General features: G+C 38.5%; 1 protein-coding gene across 1 annotated transcript; it reads right to left on the bottom strand.

Annotated features, from left to right (window-relative positions):
* Positions 1–1,965: 1,965 nt before the first annotated feature.
* LOC105445295 lies at positions 1,966–14,383 on the bottom strand. The gene is made up of 5 exons (XM_011680669.2): positions 14,126–14,383; positions 9,977–10,147; positions 6,896–7,033; positions 6,042–6,251; positions 1,966–2,669 (listed from the first exon to the last, which is right to left on the bottom strand). Exons 1-5 carry the CDS (start codon positions 14,292–14,294, stop codon positions 2,410–2,412), a joined length of 948 nt encoding a protein of 315 aa, XP_011678971.1. The 5' UTR covers positions 14,295–14,383; the 3' UTR covers positions 1,966–2,409.
* Between the last annotated feature and the right edge of the window lie 4,351 nt (positions 14,384–18,734).

The following is an 18,734-nucleotide window of genomic DNA, read 5'->3' as shown; positions in this document are numbered from 1 at the left end:
GTCTTTAGTTATTTGTAGATGCCTCCTTAATGTATTTGTAGAGGACAAAGGCAGCCAGTCTAGCTTTTACTTAAATTAACAATGCCTTTCTTAGTTTCTTTAGTTACTCCTACTCCTACTAACTACCTAGGCCCTATGTGTAAATAGAATTTAAGTAGTTATTATGTGCACATAACTGTGCTATCAGTTCAATACTTTCTTTAGGTTTCTCTTTTTTGTCTTATATCAAAATTAATTATTAAATTGGTATTAAATTGGTATTAAATCAAGAATTTTACATTAATTCAAATAACAATTTACTGGTGCCAGTAGCTTTCTTTTTCAACTGATTCCATTTACAATGTCACAAATTAGGTAACAAAATATGCTCATCTGACCGTAATGAAATAACTAAAACCCATTGACTTCCGGTGGCTCTGCCCCCTGGACCCCACCTGGGGCCCTAAGGCGGACCCCTGGATGCTTATCTGACGGTAATTTAATGCTTAAAACCCCTGAGCTTCTGGGGTCTCCGCCTTCTTGACCTCACGCCAATTAGTGTCCTGCCAGTGACACAAACAAGGTATCAAAATATATTCATCTGACCGTAAATAAATGCCTAAAACCATGAGCTTCCGGGGCTCCGCCCCTTGACCCCACAAGGGCCCCTAAGGCGGCCCCTCATGGTTATCTGACCGTTATAAAATGCCTAAAACCCCTGAGCTTCTGGGGGCTCCGCCCCCTAAACCCGACACCAATTTGTGTCCTGCCAGTGTCACAAATAAGGTATAAAAATATGCTCATTTGACCGTAATTTATTGCCCAAAACCCCTCAGCTTTCGGGGCTCCGCCCCCTGGACCCCACACCAATTTGTGTCCTGCCAGTGTCACAAATAAGGTATCAAAATATGCTCATCTGCCGTTATTAAATGCCCCTCCCCCCCCCCCCCCAGCTACTTAGAGAAACGTTCAGCGGGGCCTGCATGTAAGAGTGGGGTGGTGCAGATTTTTTTGTCTACCCCCTCCCCTGTCCCCAAACGTTTTTGCTCATTTCGGCACTGCCGGTGTCACCATTACGTACCAATATTTGGCTCGCATAATTTCAAATTTGGGCTCCCCCTTAGAAATCCTGGATCCGCGCCTGATTAGGGATTATATTTCACTTTGAGTGGCCAAGGAAAAAGATTCTAATTCTCAAATATATATAAGGTAAAACATTGATTTTGATATTATATATAATTTTCATTTGTGCGTGCATTCCTATTTATGATAATCAAAACCCAAATATCATTTGAAACTTTTGAAAGACTGTCAAACAGGTTACAAAATTGCCTTCGGTATCTGTTATGACTCAGATTTGTTGTATCGTATTTGATTTGAGTGCTTAGCGATTTCCACTTTTCTCCTCCTGCATGCATGACAACTATAATAGGTACCTGTTTATGTTACAGCTTACTGTCTAGTTTATTTCATCCTTACTCTAATTCTCTGACGAGTAAACCCCGAACTGGATATAATAACAACAAGTACGAATTAGATTCTCATAGCCATATGCATTTTCTTTAATGAGGATCAAATATTAGTACAGCTTGGGGGAAAACGTGATTTAAGTTTCAGAAATAAATGACTGCGCTTAACAAAACATGTCCCACTGTCAGAAATGAAAGTATTTAAATACAAATTTGATTTTATATATGATGTATCGTGTTGTATTTCCATATGTCTCAAAGAGAATTTTTGATTGAAAAATGCGACTACCGATTTACTGAAATCATCAGCTTTTGTGGTTTCATGTCAGATAGAACTATGGTTATTTTAAACAGGCTTCGTACATTTTTTCCTCGCGTATACATTTTAAAGAGCGAGTAGGGTGAAGGCGTTGTGAAAAAAGGACCCCCCCCCCAACGAAACACCTCACTACCATTCTCCGTCACACCCAAAGAACATGACAGCCCTTACCCCATCCCCCCCCCCCCCACTCTGCGCTATACCCGAATCCATTTCCACCTCGACACACCCATAACCTCATTCAACCCTCATACACACCCGTAGGCGTAGCTCTAGGAATTGCTGACTGTATGCGAACCAGACTGAATCTGTTAGGTCATGGCAAGTCATAAAAACGGTCGTTAAAAAAAATGACATTATGACATATTTTTTCTTCTTCTTAAAGACTGAATCAATAATAGTCTCCTTTCAGTCTTCCTAATTACGGATCGCTTGAACTTAGAAAATATTTTAATTAGGTATATCCATGTTTGACGTGAAGAGAGTTTGTGAGATTTTCTTATTTGTGAATTATACCGAATTTCATATCGAACAGTACTCAAATGACAAATTCTGGATAACTTTCGACAAAAAGACGTAAACGAATGTAGCCTGAATTACAACAAGTAATGAGTGGTGATAAATTGTTTATTTTTTTGAACTTCATTCATAATGGGTGCAAGACGTGCTGTAATTCACCCCATCATCTGGAACAGAACCAATGCTGACCGAGCTGAGATGGCAATTCTTCGTCTCTCTTTTGAAGAAATTGAAAGATACGCATTCCCCATGCGCGAGGCACAGTGCAGCGCATCGGATGCGCGTAGGCACGGTTACAATCACGATCACATAACTTTTGGTGAGACATCCGAGTTCGGAGGCAGTTGCCCTGTAGATCATACTGCGATGTCGGCTCTGAGAGGCTAGATAAGAACATATAGGAGTAAAGAATCTCATTATTTCGGCATTTAGGCTATAATATGTGACATTGATATACAAAACAATATCATATTCTCCTGATTAAAATGTGAGATGTTGTTTGTCGGCGAAGGCCTAGCATAATATAAGAGGTTTTGCTAAAGTAGAGCAGTAATGGGCATGGCAGAACTGAGTAAAGTCTCCGTACTTCATATGCATAAAAATAGAAACACTTGCATCGAATATAAGCCTTGAATACGTCACACACCGAATACAAAAGCTGGGCACTCAGCCGGCAGGTCGCACTTCAGATCTCGAGTTCACGTTCTCCTTATCGTTCTTCTCAAAATTACTCATAATTCTTCATAATTCTTCATAATGCCTACACATTGAAGCAGGGGTGGTGGAGCGACTTCCAAAGTAGGGAGGGGCACAAATACAAAAAGGACACTTTCTGGGAAAAAGGGCACCTACAAAGGGAAATCTCAAAACGAATATATACACTTGTTTAGACATTGGTATATACACCTACTTTGTGATTGCATTATCATGATTAACTTCAATATTTGTTTCTCTCTGTGGGGAAATTGGTCGTAGTCGCTTTAAATTAGGGGCACATTTATTGATGAGAGGAAAAGGAGACACATTTCGAAAGGGATAATACACTTATCAGAAAAGAAAAAGAGCACGTGTCAGAGTGCAAAGGTTATTAATTATCAGGGGCTCTTCTGACACCAGAAAGGAGGCACTCACCAGGGATGAAAAATGCACTTATGAGAATGGTAAATATTTTGTCAACGGAAAAGGGGCATCCATCAGATTTTGTAGGGGAATTTAAAAGAGGCGAAAAGGGGCATTTATGAAAAGGGGATAGTTCCCTTATTAGAAAGAACAAGGGGCACGTATCATTGTTAAAAGGGAAATTTTCAGAGGTGAAAAGGGTTGATTATCGCACCAGGAAGTGGCACTGACCAGATATGAAAAGGGGCCCTTATGAGAGTGAAAAGGGGGCACTTATACTAAAGGAAAATGTGCATTTATTGAAAGAAAAGGGGCACCGATCAGATTGTAATAAGGCATTTATCGGAGGTGGAAGGGGTCTTTTTATGAAAAGGGGGGAAGCGGCTCTGATTAAAAAGAAAAAGAGGCACTTGTTAAAAATAAACCGGGCACTTTAATCAGAGATGAAAAGGGATAGTTATGAGAATGGAAAATTGACACTTATTGCAAAGGAAAATGGGAACTTGTCAAAGTAAAAAGGGCTCTCATCCTATGTAAAAAAAAAGGTACTTGAAAAAGTGGGGGCACTGTTCCCTCTCCCCCCAGAGTGCCACCTCTGTATGGAAGGGAAGCAGCTGGCAGGGGAGGGGTAAAGCTAGGAAGCTTCCCGACCCGCAGGCAAGCGCGTAGCCAGGATTTTATTTTAGGGGGGGGGCGGTAGTGAGCACGCAAAGCGTGCGAATCACTTACAGAGCGCGCGTGGCGCGCTCCCTAGGGGGGGGGGTGCAGGGAGGGGGGGGGGGGGGACTTTTCCCCCTCCCGCGCGAAAGCTTTGACGTTTCATTAGATTACTAGAGAAAGAAAGCGATTCGTTGTACCGTTCTCGACTCTTCATCCTTGTCTAAATTCAGTTTCTATTGACATTTCATTAAATTATTAGAAGACGATTAGTTGTACCGTTCTCGACTCTTAATCCTTGTTTGAATCAAGTTCTCCTTCCTCTGCGCGTAGCGTGGAAGCTCTGACATTTCATTAAATTATTAAAGAAAGAAGACGATTCGTTGTACCATTCTCGACTCTTAATCATTGTTTGAATTCAGTTTGCCCCCCTCCCGCGCAAAGCGCGGAAGCTTTGACGTTTCATTAAATAATTATTCGAGAAAGAAGACGATTCGTTGTACCGTTCTCGACTCTTAATCCTTCTTCTTCTTCTTCTTCTTCTTCCTTAAAAGTGCAGGCTTTATGAAATGAAGATTAACGCACTGTGGGTTGATACGCATATATACACATTGTTTAGTGAATGTGCGGTTAGAATAATAATAAATAAAAAAAGTTTTAAAAAAAGTCGCTTGTCTGCATGCTAGACGGTGCCATCCCTCAATGCCACTTTGAAGGCATCGAGTGAGACAAACTCTCTTGGGTCTTTCTTCAGAGAGTTCCATTCTTTGCTGGTGCGGTGAAAGAAGGAGGAAGAGTACACTTGGTCCTTATCTGAATGCAGTTTCCCCCGCCCCTCCCGTGCGAAGCGCGGAAGCCTTGACGTTTCATTAAATTATTAGAGAAAGAAGACGATTCGTTGTACCGTTCTCGACTCTTAATCCTTTTTCTTCCTACGTCCTCTTCCTTTCTTCTTTCTCTCTCTCTCTCTCTCTCTCTCTCTTTTGGCTGGCGTTTTCGTTTTGCCTGCGCCTGCCCGCAGGAAACAACAGAAGAAGCATTTTTATACTGTAAAATATGGAGTCACAGTGTCTGGCACGGTTTTTGAACGGGCGCAATGTAAAACACGGCAACAGGCCGGTATGGAGACGTTATGAGGACGGTGGAACAGTAAGAGGACGTTATTACATTGTAGGTCGTTTAGAGAGCGGTTGAACATTAATAGACCAATGAGAGGCCGGTATGTAACCGGTATGAGGCGGTAGGTCAAGGTTGAGCGAACGGTGAGAACCCGGTATGAGGATGGTATGAACACGGTAACAACCCGTTGGACAAATCACGTCGTCACCGCGTTCTCACCGCCCCACGAACGGGTCCATAACGGCCCACCGTCCTTATACCGTCCTTATACCGTCCTCATATCGGTTCTCGTTGTGTGTGAACAAGCGGTGGCACACGTCGCCGGGTCTCCCCGGCCACTAGCGGGCCCCATCATGTTACCGATCGCTCAATGCCCCGCCGTGTGCCCTCAACGTGCTCCACCGTCCGCACGAAATTCGTCAGTTGCCCGGTAAAAGGTCGCGCAGCGTGGGCGCTTGTAAAAAAGGGGGAACCGAGAAAAACGCTTTTGAAGTTTTAACACCTACTTCAAGCGCTACAAACGACAATGTTTCTATGTTCTATGTAGCCAAAACTATTCTGAGAGAAAGATATTTACCTGATTTATTATGTTCTCAAATTAATTTGCAAATATTTCTTTCTTTTGCTACACTACGTTTTGCTGGAAACAAAAGATTAAGCCCGAACGCGCAATTTAACTTCCCGGCTAAAGGTAGTGTAGCGCTACTCGACGTTTTGACGGGCAACTAACGAATTTAGCACACGGTGCCACATGGTGGCTTAGCCGGCGCCATGGGACAGCTACTTTAGAACCCCCCTATAGCTCAGACCCCCTGTTACAGGACTGACAATTAGGGTTTGTGCCTGTATACTTTACTTACCAAGAGTGATCGTGCTGCCCGGATCAGACACCATTGACGGTGATGGCGCTGTAGTGATCGGGAGCTGCCGTTTGCGCGAACACGCAGGGCATACATCTCCATACGTACAGGGGTACTCTATCCAGTATTCCCCTGGGCCCATGCCTAGCGTCAGGGTGCAATAGTCACCAGGACCTCGAACAGATGGATCTGGGTTACCGCTAGTCCAGTCTAAAATTCATGATAAATAATATCAAGAATGTGCTTTAAAGGCATCATTTAACAATGTTAAATCTGAGATGCAGGGCCCTACGTATTATCAGTGACTGTGATGTGGTGTATAATATTGAAGCCCTAATAATTGCGCTTCAAAATGATCAAGAAGTGCCTCAAAGAGTTGAAATCTTTGAGTGACTGGTTTTTACCATAATCGTTTCCCCCAATATACTGTAGTTTTATGAAAACCGTTAGGAAAACGAAAAATTTGATTTCGATTTCCAATCATAAATATCTTGATAATCAGACAGGCGATAAGCTTGTAAAAGTCGTGGGGTTCCTGAATTTTGACCTAACCGGCCCCTCCCGTATTGTCGACTCAATTGCAGGCATGGACATAATATCAAGGATATTTATTTCTTGAATTATATCTTTATTTATTTATTTATTATTATTATTTTTTTCTATGTAGAATTTCATTATTATGTATGTTTGTTTTGTTATGGCGACATGCACCACCATAAGCATGACAATCCTTGTACTTTTATTGAATTTCGCCTATCTCCTATTCCATGAAAATAAGCATTTTATGATGTTCATTCATTATAAGCAAGAAATGAACGTTTATTTAAGTGAAATTGATTGTGAAAGCTACTTACCCCAATATCCAGAGAAATCTGTTTCGCTGTTCCAGTAAACGCCATCTTGGTTTGGGCACTCGAACTGACCGGTGGCGGTGCTAGAGCGATCGATACAGCCCAACCAGAACCCTTGGCAAGTAGACGTCGAGATCGATTCTAACATGTGACACAAGCGAGAGAAATTTGTTTTTTTATGAAGATCCAGTCATTTTAAGGGATAGTTGAGTTCTGTTTTCGTACCGCAAATGCCTTCAAAGTGCATGGTCATTGCTCTTATTCTTATCTATGACATTTCTAGTGCCCTTTTAGGACCTAAAATTGCTATGAAGGGAATTTTAGACCATAAAATGTTTCAAATTTAGCCAATACGATCATACCAAGTCAGCTCCACTTTAAAAAAAATATGGAGACCGTTAATTAATTAATTAATTAAAAATAACAATACATGGGCCGGCTAGTTGTGCGTTATATAACCAACAAGAAAATGCCAACAAAAAAGCCAACATCGGCATTGGCTGAAATACGACGTAAAAGGCGCTATTTCCTTTTTACAACGGCTTTTTCAAATTATCGAATATTTGTGGAGGTATTATAAATCGTTATATTTATGGATATGTCAGCCGTCTCTAAACCGATTTTGATCAAACAAAGATGATTGTATGTTCTTTCAAATCTGACACTCAGTTTTTCATTATCTTACAAAAATATATTTTGTGTAGCGCCCTCTGCAACAGAACTCAACTATCCCTTTAATACGGTGGAATCACAATCCGAGGCGTCATCTAGCGACTTCAGTGTTTAGTCGATTTCAAGTGATGCATCATGGGATATTTCTTTTGTGGTGAGGAAGAGGTTTGAAATGCTTACTCAAGGTAACATTTTGCGCTTATTCCAGAAATGTCAGTCGTATTGCCTCATTTTGGTCATTTCGGCTAAAACGGACCGTCATGGTCACTTTGGTCAGAGGTATTTTTCCACTCGACATTATAAGGAAAGGAGATTTGATAGGCCTACACAATGTAAAAAAAATACCCCTTGTGCTAGAAAAAGTCAGGACAAATTGACCACCATCAACACCAGTATGGTCATTTCGGTTACTTTGCTGTTCAGAATCATTCCGAATTTTCGAGCAGAATCAATTGATGGGTTCGGTTTGACGTTCACATTCAATATAAACATATGCGCTGATAGCAGAATAATCTCATTATATAATCTCATTCAATGAATTTACACATTTCGTACCTCTTTAATGATGTCGATTGGTGGCTAGCGTTTTGTTACTCTGCTCGTGCATGGTTGAAAACTAGATGTCGATCTGCGAGCCAAAAAATTGTGCTATCGCGGCTTGCCAGTGAAGGCGCTGTTAATTATGAATCCACCCATATTGATTTAAAGCCCTACTGCACTACTTATATCTACTTGCGCCCTCTTTATATCAAACAATGTATAAATTATTGGTGACCATTCGTCCCCCATGATCGCCCTTTTCTTATTTTAATAGATTGAGAGCTGATTTGACGAGATAACCACCTGTTAGTGACCATGCAGGGAGGTCTAATCCCTCCTGGCCAAACTAGTGCAGACAGGATTTAAACCATATTTAAAAATATAAGTTGGGTTCTGGTTATGCGATTGCATTGTGAAAGAAACGGTGTGGAATCAGTCAGAAAAAGTTGATCATGTAGCCTATCAGTATATTGGTGTGTACTGCAAGGTTCTGGATTCATCAAAATGATAAGAAATGTGGCCCAATATTGGTAAGTAACAAGCATTGTACACAGAAAGGTGTATATGGGACTACACAGACATGTGGCATAAAAACCGGCTGTTACATGTCATATTTATATTATGAATGCATATTTGAGAGCCATGTTTTTCAGGGATCAATTTTTTCTCTGATGTTCTTCCACACAAACAAATTATTTTTCACCTCTCTCCAGAAGTCTACATTCTCTGTTGTTATTACAAGGGGACATGTGTGCTTAAAACAAATTACTATTTTTAAAGATAGAATATTATATAGTATATACAATAAAACATACGATGGGAAATACGTATATGTGCACGAAGGGGAAAACGGCTACCTCCTACACTTTCAAAAAACCCTAATAGTAATACTTACTACTACTTCTCATAATAATGATAATTATAATAACTCAAGTTCAAGTCCAAGTTTTATTTCTACATCTGATTAAAAAAACACAACACAAGTACAATTTATATGCATAGGCCTATAACATACAGTGACAAACGTTTAAATGAAACATCTTCAATTTAAATCATAATGTGGTGGGAAGAAACAGAAGCCAATGACCTATCAAGGTTATTCCCAAATATAATGAAATTTACATAAAAACATCCTTAAATATACTAACAACGAGATAGAAATATAAAGATTACAATAACACAAAACATCAGTACAATTAAACCAGACAAATCCATTACAAAAGAACAAAAACAGAAAAGGCATTTAAGTAAAAAATAATCCTAGTTATACATTATTATAATTATTCATTTAAAAGATATTTCTTAATGGTAATGATGATTATGATAATGATGAAAATGATAATAGTAATAATATTAAAAATAATAATAATAATAATATGATGTAAATAATGGTGCGGATGGTAATGATATTAATGATAATAATAATGATAACAATAATAGTAATGATAATACTAATTATGATAATTATAATAATAATGATAAGCCTACTAACAATGCTAATTAAATTACAGCAATAATAATGAAAGGATTGATAATAGTCGAAAAAAATGTATAAAACTAATAATACTATTATACTACTACTGTCAACATTAATAATTGTTCGAGTAACAATAATAATAATAACAATGAATATAATCACTTTCCCAATGATAGACGACAATTATTAACGCCTGTCTGCACTAGTTTGGCCGGGGGGGGGGGTAGAACTCCCTGCATGGTCACTGACAGGTGGTTATCTCATCAAATCAGCTCTCACTTAACATAAGAAAAAGGGGATCATGGGGGACCAACGTGTACCGCTTAGGATTTGTTTGCTATATAGAGGGCGCAAGTAGCTACAAGTAACTGCAGGCCCGCTCAATACATACTTACTTCTGACGAAGGTCATTGATTCGGCCGATTCCGGAAAGAATAGGGCGCCTCCTTTGTCCTCACACATATCGAGCGCATCTTGCCAAGTCTTTGGTGTCCAAACGATCAGTAGACACTGCTCACCGATGGGTTCCCAATCCAAAGGGGTAGGACAGCCGTATGCGCCAAACACTAATGATGATAGTAAAGATGAGAATGGTAATAGGAATGAAAATGATATGATAATATTAATAATAATGATAATGATAATAATAATGATGCTGCTGCTACTATTACTACCACTCCTGCTACTGCTACTACTACTACTGCTGCTGCTACTGCTGCTGATACTGCTGCTACTACTAATCCTGCTACTGCTAATTCTAGTACTACTGCTATTACTACTACTACTACTACTACTACTACTACTACTACTACTACTACTACTTGTAGTAGTATTAATATTTGGTAACAGAGCGATCAGTAGGCATTGCTCAATAACTCACAATTGGTGAAATATATGCCATCCTGTATATATACATATCAGAAATAAATAAATTAATAAATAAATAAACAGGCCTCACTAAATAACGAGTGACCACGCCAGATGACAGACATTTGCTTGAATCATTATTGATAACAAGGATAATGATAATGAAAAATATACAGATATGTAGATAGATATAAATTGATAGATACATAGTTCATTTATTATAATTTAAGCGTCATGATCATTGTCCCTGCAAACTAAGGCCATCATCATTGACTTGAATAACAGTTAATAATCAAAGAAAGATCTTGATGATGAAAATGATAATTATGATAATGTACAGTTCTTAAACAGTGCACAATCAAAGAGTAGCATGTCTGTGTGGCTTTAACAAAATGCTGACGATTTGATAGACTGTAAGTGACTAGTAAAAAAAATATTCAATTTAATTCAATTCAAAAGACTTTATTTCCATTAAAAAGCGAACTAATATATACATGTGATAAAGCACAGACGGTTTAAAATATACAAATCATGAGCTTTATGTTAAATTAATTTAAACAAACTGTGAAGATGAGTAGGAAGCTAGCTTGTTGATTCAGGCGTCCAAATTAATAAAATAATTACACAGATATAATAACATAATAATGAGTATTGCGCATGTATTTTTTCTACCCTCCCTCCCTCCCTCCCCACCACCCTTACCCCACCCCCTCCAAGAATACTTCCTTATTATTTTTAAGGAATGGTTTCACTATTGATTTATTAATTCGTTTTATGTTGGTGCTTTATTTAGGTATTGATAATCTGATAATTAATTCCAAATCTAATAATATGATTGCAGGGCCCTTAGGGAGAACAGTATGAATACTGATGAGGCTACCCTGGGTAAACAAGACATATTATTATTATTATTATTATCATTATTGTTATTAAAGCTTGGGAATTGTGTGCGTATATGCTCTTTGTAAGTCTCCTTTCATTTATAAAAAATCTAGGAACGAAGAGATTTTCAGAGGATGAACTTAAGCATGAGGCCTCGTCAGTCAGTATTAATGGGATGTGTGCCTCAAGTTGTTTAAAAAAAAGATGTATCCAACTTTGCTAGCTCCTAATTAAAAATTAATAACCATTACGACTTTGAAATCTATTTTCATGATAAAGAGTACCTCGTTTTCTATCTAATGATAACATATTTATAATATTTCTGCAACGGGTGACTGAGCACCGGGGTCTTTAAAAAATGTTGACAGAATCACCCTGTACGAAGTTTGGGCCGATGGAACGAATGTGGGTTAAGTCATATGCATTTACTTCTTTGTTCTTAAACCCTTTTAAATTTTAAATTAAAACGTGACTAAACCTAAATGCAAGAAAGAACATGGTGATAAGTATCAAAGAAATTGACAGCAGACTTTCATTAAATAAAATATCATCTCCATTTTGTATCACTCAATGAGAGGGGTTACCTTAAACAAGGGATGTGAATGATATCAAGATTGTAATCAAGAGAATATCATACATTTTGTTTGTAATGAGCAATTCCCTGAGTTTCTTTTTAACTGCCTAATAGTCACTGTAAGTAAGTGAGCAATTTTGTTTGGAATGAGAAAAACACACATGATAGCTTTTGACCCACATTCATTGCTTCAGCCCAAACTTGGTACAAGAGGATTTTGACCATACTTTTTGAAAAGCATGTTGCTCAGTGATCGGTAGCAGCAAAATTATGAATATGGCACCATTAGACAAGATGTTAGTTACCCTTTAAATTGAAATATGATTCGAATTCGCATAGGTTATAACTTATTAATTAGAAGCTTCTATGTTTGGGTACACTCTTTTCTGATACGCATTGTATAGATAGAAGAGTTTTGGATCGGGAGGCCGTCGAACTTGTACTTAAGACGTTTTCATGAAACGCTGTCCTGATCGGCATTTTAAGCAGTAAATCTTACCATTTAGAGTTTTAGACAATTTGCAGGATTTGTAGATAATCAGCCTAGCAAGTAAAATAGAATAAACGTTGCCCATGCACTCGATTTTACGATCATTTTTAATAATTAAGCAAAACGATTCTAAACACAATGCAGTATTATATACATGTAATACACGAGGCGTCAATTTGATTACGTCATTGCCTGCTCTAATAATGTACGTTAACGCAATGACCATGCGCCAGTAATTCACTTTTGCATTTACATGTTGTGCGATGTCGCCCTCCCATATTACGGTGCGTCAAAGGCTGCGCCAACCGCTGACGCAGGACCTCGTGTGCACTACCTCGTGTGCAACGGGTAATGAAATACCACAGTATGATAACCCAGAGACATTTGATTACTTGTCATAGGAAAAACTTTCATCATGTTTATTGTAACAATGTACTAGGAACTGTTTTGAAATATGATCAAATTGATTAATTGAAGAATATACAATGTAATGTTTCGATGGGTAAGGTAAATATGTAAAAACAACAACTGTTTGAAATGATGTAGACGAACAATGGTGTGATCGGGAATTTAAAGATGATAAATGAAAAAAACTAACAAAATGATTTAAATTTCCGCAAAGCAGATATCTACATGTCGATGTGAATGTTGTAGGTTTTAAAAAAAGAAGCTTGTAATATAATATCAAGTAAGACAAATGAGTTTGTTTGTATATATTATTGTTAAATAGCAGCACACATTTGTTGGAACAGAAAATTGGGAGAATATTTAAGATATAATAATAATCGAGATATATAAAAATTAGTCTGAAACAAAAAGAAGTGTAGCATATCATGGGGAACCTAATTAATCCTATGCCAAAATAACTGTTCGTTGATGTAGATTGGAAGGCAATACTTTGCAGTTTGCTGGCGCTCAGAAAATGGTTAGAAACTGAAGAAAAAGTACCTCTGTCTATTCTTTGCTAGTTAAAACAAAATCTCTTCTTGATATATATTTCCACCTTACAAATGAATTACGCTTCGGGTTAATGTGATCATACGGAGAGTGACAACAATCTAGTGATGGTGATCATAGTTGGTAGCTAACAAGTTCGATAAATCATCTCAAGAGCAACTTCAATAGCGTATTGTTGTTCTTCTTCTTTTCGTGTCATGTCCTGAGACGTTGGCGACCATAGAATGCCACAACTCTCTGGGAGGTAGGGACCGATTCCACTGTCAGAAATCCCACTCCGTAAGCTACTCATACACAGAATCCTCCTTCTACCCCTTCCCCTCCTCCCCTCGATTCTTCCAGTCAGTGCAAGATAACCCAAATCATTCTTTCGAATAACATGACCCTAGAAGCTTATAGCTATCGACCTCTGACATTATCCAGAAGTTTTCGTCTTGTTCCTGCCATGGCAATTACCTCATTAATAGAAACTCTTTCTGTACATGCCATAAAAACATATCAGGATTACGTGCTAGACAAGAACTATTAAAGTTGCCCTAGATTGACTTTTCGAAAGTCTTTGAGATCATGTAACGAAGAAATGTTTTATGTCTATTCTTTCTGGTTAAAACATCCGTGTTGCACCATTCTACCTTTGTCAATTGAGCCGCAATTGAGATAACTGTGATCAAACACAGAGAGATATAATTGTCATGGTTAATTGTGATGATTAGGTGGTTTTTAATGATCACTGATTCGGCAACATGAAAAACAACGGCAAATTTCAAACCCTACCTTCAGCCGACCCTGATGACGACCCTGATCCCGATGCTGCTGCTGATGAGGACGACGACGACGATGATGCTGACAAAGCTGATGTCGATTCACTGATTCGGCACGCCATCATAAAGGCAATCAGGAAGAACCGTCTCACCTCCATGGTTGCATACGTCTGTGATATCATGCCTGTCTCTAAATTATTTCTCTAGCTGACAAAGCTCCTGCGTTCCTAGGTAGGGGAGGGGTAAGAAGAATTATGAAGCGATTTTTCTAAAATTAAACAAACCAGGCACAGCGAGCATTCATCATGATCATCTTCCTCTCCTGGCTACGTCACTCTGTCGACAATTGCACTCTTCAATGTGTCATGTTTGTTTAAACGAACCAGAATAAGTCAGCGCTCACCGTGGTACATGAAAAGAAATATTTTCAATTCAATACTTATTATGTATATAGACTCTTTAAAAAAATGCGTCCCAATGCAATATTTACACTCTCAAATTGCTCTCTGAAAAAAAAAAAAAATCCAAGAGTATGTTGAATTTCACGATTTAAGTACAGTTTAACTGACGTACTGGCTAATTAATGCACACCAGGATTGGGGGAGGGAGGAGTGGGGCCGTACTGTTTGAAATCCGCGAAAAACTACGATCTCCGGGAAGCTTAGAATACGCTGCTTGCGTCTTGTTCTCGAGGCGAAGGTCGCGATCTAATCGGGGAAAAGGTGGGGTGGGTTGGGGGGGGGGTCGCCTTATACGGTAAACGGGAATGTGCCGCTCTCAAATGGGTCGCTTTTTTGCTTGTGTTTTTAAAATCCCTGAAAATGGCCCCTCTTTTAGATCTTTGCCTTAAACATGGTTTACTATTTTCTTTAAAATTATACTTCACGCATAGGTCTATCTCGCTTAAGTGCAAATCCCAGATGCAAAAATGATTGAAATAATTTCGCTTTTTTTTTTTTTTTTTTTTTTTTTTTTTTTTTTTTTTTTTTTTTTTTTTTTTTTTTTTTTAATTTATTTATTAATTTATTCATTTTTTTAAAAATAATAAATATTATTCAGAACCTTTCCCTTTTCAGCCTAAATGACTCTTAGAAATATATATGGGTTTGGGAGCTTTAGGCACACACCCCCATTCAAACTAAATCTGAGTACACCCTCGCCCGTGGGACCGAATAGCCCTCCCCCCCCCCCCCCCTCCATTCTTGGATTTGTAAATGATGTAGAGAAGTGGCGTAGCACAGAGCCTGGCATACCGATATCATACATCGGCATCATGCAGCCATTTTTAGGGGGTGGAGGGGGTCTTACGGCGTCTTTTTTCGCTTTCCTTTTTGTACCTTTTTTGGCCCCCATTTAGTTTGAAAGGAGTACTCGACCAGTGCACCTCATAGATATGCCATTGGAAGTGCCATTAAGAAAAAGTGTCACTATCTATCCTGGCCAACAAGTAGCATGGGTGCGTACGCTGGGGGGGGGGGGGGGGGGTTGGAGGTTAAACCCCCCTTCATATTTTTGTATGTGTGTATTTTGGAGCAACCCCTCCCCCCCCCCTTTGTGTGTGTTTTTTTTAAATATTTTTTTTAAAATTATACTAATGGCTGACCTAAAAAGGTGACCTTACCCCCCCCCCCCCCCCCCGCTTATTCAGCGGCTGGCTGGTTCGTTGCGAAATTTTCGGCCCGATTTAAAAATGTTAACCCCCCCCCCCCCCCCCCCCCCCCGTTTGAAAAAATCCTGCGTACGCTACTGGGTGAGTACATCATCATTTTCCATCTTAAAGACTTCCAGAACAAAATACACAAACCTTGACTCAGTAAGAAATAATAACAAAGGTATGCAAATTTGCTCATACTGCCATCGGTAACTTTAGCGCTAACGCGGCTAACCAATTACATTTATGTGATTGATTCGAGAGATATACTCTCACTTTGGAAAGTATGAAGTGGATGTGGGAAGTGGGGGAGGGGGGGAGGGGTAGAGAGGATTTATTCGCATTTTGTCAAGCGAGCTTGATCTTTACCATCACTGTGACCAATGTGGTCGAGTGGATACGTCGCCGGACTGTCGATCACAAGGTCCGCGGTTCGAGTCCCGCCGCCGCACTAATGTCCTTTGGCAAGACATTGATCTACATTTGCCACACTCCACCCAGGTGAAGTAAATGGGTACCTGGTAGGAATTTATTCCTTGAAACGCAGCGCGCGTAACAGCTGCACTACTAAAGCCAGGGTAATTATGCTGCATTATTGTAGAGCGCTTAGAGACTTCTGATAAAGTAAGTGTTAGGTGCTATATAAGCAATTATAATTATTATTATTATTATAATAATATTGCAAATTTTCAAAATTACTCCTTTCCATAAATAATTGAACTATTTGGATTCTCTCCGACATATTTTCCAGATGAATGAATAGGATTATTAAGATTAAGTGTATAGATCTGAAACATTTATTGTCTATGTTGTCTCCGCTGTTATCACCTATGTTATTGCGATTAATTTTTGTTTTCCTGCTTTTTCTTAAGCTATAAGAACGCCTTATCATGCTGACAGTAATATTCTAATTGAAAATAAAAGTATCACGTAAACAACTTTGATACTGGTAGATTCTACAAATAACAGTTTGCTTTAGTTTGGTCTATTTTGGGTTGTGTGTGCGTGTATATGTGTGTGTGTCTGTATATTTCCTTTAAAAGTGCTCTTGTACACTAATGTAACTGTGACCAATAGAACCCGATTTAGTTTTATTCTTGATTATGATTTTTTTTTTTTTTTTTTTTTGGGGGGGGGGGTGTATCCCATCTGCGCTTCCATACATTTGGGATCATATTGACTGACGAGTGAACGAATTTGCGTTCGGTGGGAAATACCAAGGTATCCAGACACCCAACTAAATATGTGGGTCTGTAATATATATTGATCGTTGAAAGTGATATTGCAATGTGTTCATCATTCATAAAGCTTTGGCTTCAAAGAAGCGTGGTGGGCCAATTAATTGGAATCATGAAACATACAGAAGTTTATAATTATCCTAGTTGTGGCTCAATGAAATGAAACGTATTCCTTACGAGTATTGACGAAATCAAGATTTCAGGAAGACTTTAACAAAAAAAATCACAAAAAAAAAAAGTTTTCTGATTCAATTTACTAGCTTAGAATAAGGCTATAAACTTCGTTACATTGAAATAGGACTTTTACAGTTTCATTAGTAAATATCTAAAGTATATTGTAAAACATGGGCCGTCAGAAAATCATCCGCGATAACGAAACGAGGTTTTTCAGCTCATTTCCCACTTTTCTCTTACTTTATTTAAGGATTATTTCAGAGAGGTCAGCCACTAAAAAAAGGATCCTTAATATCACAAAAGATTATTTGACACAATCTTATATCCCCTTTTATCTCGAAATATAGAAAGTGTGAAAAGGTGCACTATTAATATCACAACAATGAAAATCACAACGAAGTACACCCAACAAGCTTGCTAGGGGGTAACTTATTGAATTTTCTAAATAGTCTTTAACCGACACGCCAAAAGATACTTCGTATTGTTGACGCAAATTAACGGAAAATACCCAGACGGTTTGTTTGCCCATTTAATCACATCAATTCGATGGTACAATTATAGAGATGATCAATCACTCACTAATTTAATTAGTAAATGAGGGTTCTTATTACAGAATTTCGTGATATTTGATTGCGGCTCGTTTTTTCACTAACGGGAAATATTTTGTGAGTTAATTTTGATAGACGGAGCTGAGATGGTAATACAAAAAGAAATGAATACGGGCGAACAGTCATGAATACCGACTGCATTATACTTTCTTTTACCTCAAAAAGAGCTCAAAATACGATCACAAGCAGCGTCTTACCCCATGATTAAAAAGCATTCATGCAGGTCTACACAATTTCTGATATAAACAATTTTCTGTCATAAACCTTTTCTTCTTCTCTCTCTCTCTCTCTCTCTCTCTCTCTTTCTTTTTATCTCTCTTTATTGTCCCCCCGGCTCTCTCTCCCACTCCCTTACATGTATATCTGTAAAGCGCTTAGAGACATCATAGATGTATTAAGCACTATATTTAAAAAAAGCGGAATTGTTATTATTATTATTACATTCTCCAACTCACTCTTATCCCTCTTTCTCGCTTATTCATTCCACCAAGTTTTTCCCTCCTCCTCTTTCTGTCTATCTCTCCCTCATGAACTCGTGATTACGATTACCGTCTGAACGACTACACCCCCTCCCCATCGAACATTTTTCTTATAACGCTCAACTAACCGTATGGGATAAATTAATTTTTTTCCCCACCATGGTGGAAATCATCTCAACTTGGTAGAAATTATTCATTCCTCTCATCTATTCTTTCTTTCTGGCTTCCCTAACCACTGGTGGCGTCATGGTTTCTCATTTCTGATTAATAATTAAAAATAAAAAAAAAAAAAAAAAAAAAAAAAAAAAAAATCAGTTATGGTATAGTTTCATTCTCCCCCCTCTCTCTCTCTCTCTCTCTCTCTCTTCCTCACCCTCTCTTTCTTTGCTCTCCTCCCCTCTCTCTCCCTTCATCTCCCATGCCTCTTTATCTTTGTGTATCTTATCATATTGAACACTTTGAACACAGTTGA

This window comes from Strongylocentrotus purpuratus, unplaced genomic scaffold (assembly GCF_000002235.5).
Source record: "Strongylocentrotus purpuratus isolate Spur 01 unplaced genomic scaffold, Spur_5.0 spur5_scaffold_4, whole genome shotgun sequence".
NCBI lineage: Eukaryota > Metazoa > Echinodermata > Echinoidea > Camarodonta > Strongylocentrotidae > Strongylocentrotus > Strongylocentrotus purpuratus.
Note: the sequence above shows the minus strand (reverse complement) of the source record. Positions and strands in the feature narration are given on the sequence as shown.

Coding starts and splice junctions, on each gene's coding strand:
- LOC105445295 (XM_011680669.2), bottom strand. CDS start 14,294: ATGATATCACAGACGTATGCAACCATGGAGGTGAGACGGTTCTTCCTG. Junction 7,034..9,976: donor ATCAATGACCTTCGTCAGAA/GTAAGTATGTAT, acceptor GTCACATGTTAG/AATCGATCTCGACGTCTACT. Junction 2,670..6,041: donor GGGCAGCACGATCACTCTTG/GTAAGTAAAGTA, acceptor GTTCTTATCTAG/CCTCTCAGAGCCGACATCGC.